The sequence below is a fragment of the Rhincodon typus genome, chromosome 6 (genome assembly GCF_021869965.1).
Source record: "Rhincodon typus isolate 14 chromosome 6, sRhiTyp1.1, whole genome shotgun sequence".
NCBI classification, from domain to species: domain Eukaryota; kingdom Metazoa; phylum Chordata; class Chondrichthyes; order Orectolobiformes; family Rhincodontidae; genus Rhincodon; species Rhincodon typus.
The window spans coordinates 17841246-17848632 of NC_063337.1; the positions used below are offsets into that span (position 1 = coordinate 17841246).

The window sequence follows — 7387 nt, forward strand, 5'->3', positions numbered from 1 at the left end:
GTTGTACCTCAGCCCCAGGGACCGCAGCAGGTCCATAAGGCAACTCATCACCACCCCCTTCAGGGTAATTAGAGTAAGGCAGTAAGTACTGGTCTTGGCAGCAATACCCATATTGCAAGTTTGAGTAAAAATAATTCTGAGTTTGTTCCTGAAATAACTCTACAGAGGCTGGTATCCCATCAACTTTATCTACACGTGGAGAGTCCTTGACACTGATCCAGCTCCCTCAAGAGCCAGCTCTCAGAGTGAACAGAACCTCTGAAACTCCTGTTTATATCTGTCAGCCAGGGCTCCCAGATTGGGACTGTTAATCTGGTCCAGTCAGTGAACTCATATTCTATGAGATCTGCCTGCCTGACCTCGTTACAATCATGATAAAGTATAGTCACTGTTTTTTTTTGTAGGAAATAGGGCAGACAGTTTCCACACAGCACTGTCCCTCGGGGTAGAGGTAAAGTTTCCATAATCCCACTAGACGATGGGGCTGCTCTGCATTAGCTAAAGGGAGTGATGACTGGTAATGAATTTAACCTGAGGGTCACAATGCCTCAGATGAGGGGCAAGGTGGAGAAGGCTGGACTTTCATGGTGACTTCAGCTGGTGCAGGAATTGAGCCCATACTCTGGGCATCACTCTGCATGGCAAACCAACCAAATGACAAACCAGCCATCCACCCAACTGAGCTAACTGACCCACATCCTGCATTGAGTCAATCTGTCTTTCTCATACTTGTTGACAGATACGGTGGCACAGTGGCCCTTGGGCAGCATGCTGGCTCAGTGGTTAGCACTGCTTCCTCACAACGCCAGGGACCTGGGTTCGATTCCACCCTTGGGCGACTGTCTGTGTGGAGTTTGCACATTCTTCCCGTGTCTGCATGGGTTTCTTCCGGGTGCTCCGGTTTCCTCCCATAGTCCAAAGGTGTGCAGGTTAGGTGGATTGGCCATGCTAAATTGCCCACAGTGTCCAGGGATGTGCTTGCTAGGTGAATTAGTAATGGGATATGCAATGTTACAGGCATAGGGTGGGCTGAGGAGTGGTGTGGATCTGGGTTGGATGCTCTTCAGAGAGTCAGTGTGGACTTGATGGGCCAAATGGCCTGCTTCCACATTATAAGGATTCTGTGATGATTTGACAAAATCAAGTTTGGCCAGGGCAAGAGGCAAGCTCCCCAGGTCTTCATCAAATGCAAAGTGTGAGAGAAAGAAAAATTACGTCTGTGCATTGCCTTTCCTGACTGCAGGGCTTTCCAGCCAATGGACTACTTTTTGAGGTGTGGTCATTCGTAACGTTGGAAATTTGTGCACAGCAATCTCCCACAAACAGCAATTTGATAATGACCTGCCGCAACCGTACCATCTAGGAATATGGCAGAAGAGATAGCCCCTTAAGCTTATTCCACACCTCACTGAGATCATGTCTGGTTTGTCACTTAACTCCATATATCTCTGTCTTTGCCCTTGTCCCTTCATACCTTTGCTTAACAAAAATTGATCCACTGCAGCTTTAGAATTAACAATTGGGGACGTGGTGATCAATTTGTACTCTCACTGACCCAGTAATCCAGACACCCATTCTAATGCTCTGGAGTCGTGGGTTCAGATCCAACCACAGCGATTAGTGGAATTTAAATCCCTATTTGATGAGTCAGTGCAGATACAGTGTTCTAAATGGCCTCCCTGTGGAGAGTAACACTTCTGTGATGCAGAAGTGTTTATTTCCATTTGCACCTAACTCCTTCTGTCTTAAAAACATTCAGTGACTCCCCCCTCCCACCCCCAACCCCACCTCCACCGATTCCTGAGGCAGAGTTCCAACACCTTCTGGGATGAAACATTGTTCTGCTGGACTGGCCCACAAGACGAAACATCCTTGCCATGTCGACTTTATCAGGCCCATTCAGGATCTTATGAACTTCAATCAAGTCATCCCTCACTCTTCTGAACTCCAATGGAAACAAGCCCAATCTGTACCCTATCCTCATAAAACAACTCAACTACTGCAGTAACCAGTCTAGTAAACCTCTCCTGGATTACCTTGAATGCATTAACATCCTTCCTGTAAATAAGGAAACCAAAACTGCACACAGTTTCAAGATGTGGTCTTACTCTGCCCTGTAATACTCTTTTTTTAACAAAAACAGAAAGTGCCAGAGAAGCTCAGCAGGTCTGGCACCATCAGGATGCCACAGTGGCTCAGTGGCTAGCTCTGCTGTCTCACAGCGCCAGGGGCCTGGTTTCCATTCCACCCTCAGGTGACTGTCTGTCTGTGAAGTTTGTACATTCTCCCATGTCTGCATGTGTTTCCTCCAGGTGCTCTGGTTTCCTCCCACAGTCCAAAGATGCGCAGGTTAGGTGGATTGGCCATGCTAAATTGTCCCATAGTGTTCAGGGATGTACAGGCTAGATGGGTTAGCCATTGGAAATGCAAGGTTACAGGGATTGGATAGGGGCATGGGTCTGGTTGGAATGCTCTTCAGAGGGTCGGTGTGGACTTGATGGGCCGAATGGATTCTAAGATCATACAGCACAGAAAGGGCTCTTCAGCCCGTCAGGTCTGCACTGACACACCCTCACAACTACTGACACAACCCAATTTCCTGCACTTATCCCATATCCTTGAATGTTATGATATTTGAAGTATTCATTCAAATATTTGGATGAGTACTTCAAATCTGTAGAGAAAAGCAGAGTTAGAGTTTCGAGTCCAATGACCTTCTGAACCTGAAGCAAGAATGCCAACAACTGCAATGCGGTTGAACCAGTTGAAATCTACAACTGAAGTGACAATCCCTGGCTGTCATTAAAGGAAGATATTTTCAGACTGTTTTCAGGAGCTAATCTTGCGTTGCTTCAACATCTCACCAACTGCGACAGAAAGTTCCCTCAAAGTCCTGTCATAATTAGGAGCATACGTTTCCTCAGCGATAAAGACCGCACTGTCCTCAACCTGTCTATGTTGCGAGAAGTCCATGCGAATGGTGTGGAAAGACCTGAAGGAGAATTAGATCAATATTTCAGGGAGTATGACTACAAAATGAGATTTTGGGGCTAAAAACAGATGAACTGATTTTCTTGTGCCCTGTATCTGTTCCACTTTTCCTGTGTTAATGTTGGCATAAATCCTGTTCCCTCTCTCTCACTATTCTCTGAAATTACAATTTGAAGTAGGAATTGAACCTCTCTGTAGATTTCTATCTCTGCAGGAAGAGCACATGTAGAGCTCTAATTCACCCTGACCAAAGAATGGCCCAGCGACAGGAATGTAATCGGGGCTTACCATTATTCTGATCATTTCCAACTCCGTATTTATAGCAATGCCTTTATTTTTATTTAATTGCTGTGTTTTACATTTGATTGTGGTGAGTTTTGTTGAATGTTGACCAGTCGTGTAAATTTGTAGTCTTAGTGATGATCAGCATTCATGAGCATGTGACCTGGAAGAATCACAGAATCCCTACAGTGTGGAAGCAGACCATTCAGCCTATAACACCCTCCAAAATAAACAGCCCACCCCCTCTCAGTAACCCTGCATTTCACATGGCTAATCCACCTAACCTACACATCCCTGGAGACTATTGGCAATTTAGCATGGCCAATCCCCCTAAACCACACATCTTTGGACTGTGGGAGGAAACCAGAGCACCCGGAAGAAACCTACACAGACGCAGAGAAAACGTACAAACTCTGCACAGACAGTCACCCGAGGGTGGGATCAAACCCAGGTCCCTGGCGGTGTAGGCAGCAGTGCTAACCACTGAGCCACCATGCTGTCCAAGAGCCACTGTGCCACCCCTTGATTTAGAAATAAGTCAAACGATTTTGAAACATGATTAGCTTTTCTTCTAAACTTTTGAAACCATTGTCTTCATTTCAGGTCCTGCGTAAGGAAGAATATGCACAGTGGCTGGAAAATCATTTGGAGGCGGAGTCTTCAGTTGAAAATAGGGATGAGCTGTTATTCCAGTCAGCAGTGCACTTGGAGACTGACCTTCAGCTGTTAGGTATGGGCTAAACCTTGGGTGGTATCAAAAGCCTATGATAAGCACATTTGCGCTGTGATGTATTGGGTCTTCAAAACAAGCATTTGGCAAAGGCTGCCACGTGGTTAATCTTTGAAATTCTGTGTCTCTGGAGAAACGACAAAATATGGGGCTTTTCCACCAAGTTGACTATCATTAATAGAGCTTCAGAGGAAAGGATAACCTCTAGGTAATAAATTGCACCAATTAAGTGACAGCAGATGTTTGCACAGCACACAAGAAGAAATACATTCTTAACAGTACATCCAGACCATCTGTTTTGTTGCTGTGCAGCCAGCTGTGTTAACCCTGTGCTTTCAATACTTGAGCAGTGCTGACAAGGTGAAAGTTCTATGGGGTGAATCTCACACTTCCCATTGTGGGAATAAGCTTACAGATTTGTACTTATGTGTAGTTTCAGCACATTTATGTCACTGAATTTTCATTTAGGTGTGTCGACTCTGACATTTTGGCCCTATTTTTCAAAACTCTCCAAATTTAAGTGCAGAATGTAACATCATATTGCTGCATTGAGCTTAAAATGTTTACAGGAAAGGTGTTAGCGTAGCAAAATGGAGTCATTCCAGCACAGAAGGGCTCAGTTCACCTCCTGAATTCTGAAATGATGCTGGCTCCTTGCATCCAGTTGACAGTGAAATACGGAGTATCAGGTTCACAGATCAGAGAGAATACTGATATTTGTACCCCAAAAAGATCACAATGTTGGAAGTTGCAGCATTTTTGTTGATTTTGCAAAACATTTATTATGAATTTCATGCTTCTGTTGCATTTTAGTCACTTATACCCATAGCAAGTACATTCTAAACTTGGTTATAAATGTGTTCTAAGTTGATGTATAATTATATGAAAAGACACAGTGATAATCTGGGAAAGAGTATGATAGAATCCCCTACAGTGTGGAAACAGGCCCTTTGGCCCAACAAGTCCACACCGACTCTCAGAGCATCCCACCCAGACCTAACCCCCCACAACCCACCTAAACTACACATCTCTGACACTTGGGGCAATTTAGCATGGCCAATCCACCTCGCCTGCACATCTTTGGAATGTGGGAGGAAACTGGAGCACCTGGAGGAAACCCACGCAGACACGGGCGGAATGTGCAAACTCCACGCAGATGGACATGTAAGGCTGGAATTGAACTCAGGTCCCTGGTGCTGTGAGGCAGCAGTGCCGACCACTGTGCCACCGTGTCACCTCAAATGCCAGAGCTGTACAGTATTTGTTAATTTGCTAAACACTGTCTTGTCAAGAACCTTTCAAATTGCGCAACTGTATTCAAATATTCCTGAAAAAGTGATTTGCTTAACAATCTAGAAATCAGATTTTCACTGTGAATGAACTCAGGCTTGAGCTGTTTATTAGTGTGTATGGAAGGAAATGAATTTTTGGAAGTAGTGTTTACAAAATACATTTTAAGCTGTAATTGTCGTCCATAGGTTGAATGATGAGGGTATTTTTTTTTTCACTGAATTGTTATGATCCAGAAGGTGGCCGTTTGACCTGTTGTGTGAGCATCAATCCCCTGAGCATTATTACCAGCCCCCTGCCTTTTTCCCTGGAACCCTGCACATCGATTCCTTTGAAATCTAAGTCCTTCTTGAATGCCTCAATTGAACCTGTCTCCTTCACATTTCCTGGCAATGTATTCCATACCACAACCACTCACTGTATGAAAAAGATTTTTCACACCTCATACTTGATTCTTTCACAAAACACTTCGAAACTGTGCTCTCTGGTTCTTAATCCCTTTATGAATGGGAACAGTTTCTCCATTTCTACCCATCCAAATCCCTCATGATCTTGAGAACTTTTATGTAATCACACTTAGCCTTCTCTCTCAGGAAAATATTCAAAGTTTCTCTAATCTTTTTCATAATTGAAGAGTCTCGTCCCATGAAATATTCTCTTAAGACTCTTCTGCAATCTCTCTAATGTGTTCATATCCTTCCTATAATCTGGCACTCAGAATTGGAAGTAATACTGCCACTGAGATCAAACCAACATCTTGTATATGTAGGAGCAAATTACAGCAGATGCTGGAATCTGTACTGAAAACAAAAAAATGCTGGAAATCAGCACCATGCCACCCCAAATGCCAGAGCTGTACAATATTTGTTAATTTGCTAAACACTGTTTTGACAAGAATCTTTCAAATTACACAACAGTATTTAAATATTCCTGAAAAATCATCAATACTTTTAAAAAGTGATTTGCTTAACAATCCAGAAATCAGATTTTCACTGTGAATGAACTCAGGCTTGAGCTGTTTATTAGTGTGTAAGGAAGGAAATGAATTTTTGGAAATAGTGTTTACAAAATACATTTTAAGCTGTAATTGTCGTCCATAGGTTGAATGAAGAGGATAAGCAGCATCAATGGAGAGAGAGCAAGCTAACATTTGAAGTCTAGATGACTCTTCATCAGAACGGATGTGAAGTGTGGAGGGGGCAGCATTGATTGCAATATTTGTATGGGGGGATGGTGGAGAGAGCTGCAGGAGAAACAATGTTGGTAGTGCAGATAAGTGATCGGAATGTGAGAATTGCAGAACAATGGTGTGTCTGACTAACAGACTCGAAAGAATAGACAGTCCTACTGGGGTAGGGCAAGGGGAGAGAGGACTTAGTGACAGAGACTGTAACAAGTAAAGCCAAAAGAAAGGGAAGGAATGGGAGTGGCTTCACAATCTGAAGAGGTTGAGGAAGGGTCACCGCACCCAAATCATTAAAGTTTTACAAGATGGCAGCAGCGGAGTAGCAGCATTCGGGGTCCTGTGCCCAGGTTGTCCTCCTCGTCCGAGTTTTTCTTAGCTTCTTTTTCCTTTTATCCCTTTCCTGTCCGTCACACTTACCTCATAAAGAGAGCACTTTGGCAGCAGGTGGCTTCGATGGGTTCTGGAGAGGCAGCAGATTTTTCAGAGGCAGCGTGGTTACAGAGATTGTCGGGACACTCTCTCAGTGCCACGGTGTGGGGTGGTGTAGCCCGGAGCGGGACACTCTCTCAGTGACATGGTGTGGGCTGGAGTAACCCGGAGCGGGACTCTCTCTCAGTGCCATAGTGTGTGCTGGTGTAGTCCGGAGCGGGACACTCTCTCTGTGCCATGGTGTGGACTGGTGTAACCTGGAGCGGGACACTCACTCAGTGCCATGGTGTGTGCTGGTGTAACCCGGAGCGGGACACTCTCTCTCTCAGTGTCATGGTGTGGGCTGGTGTAGCCCGGAGCGGGACACTCTCTCAGTGCCATGGTGTGTGCTGGTGTAGCCCGGAGCGGGACACTCTCTCAGTGCCATGGTGTGGGCTGGTGTAGCCCGGAGCGGGACACTCTCTCAGTGCCATGGTGTG

At 44.9% G+C, this 7387-nt stretch overlaps 1 protein-coding gene across 1 annotated transcript in view; it reads left to right on the forward strand.

The window, feature by feature from the left end:
- atp10a (ATPase phospholipid transporting 10A) overlaps window positions 1-7387 on the forward strand; it is a 209487-nt gene that overhangs the window by 165752 nt on the left and 36348 nt on the right. The window contains exon 12 of the mRNA XM_048597761.1: window positions 3877-4003. Within this exon, the coding sequence (XP_048453718.1) occupies window positions 3877-4003 (127 nt within the window). The remainder of the gene's footprint in view (window positions 1-3876; window positions 4004-7387) is intronic.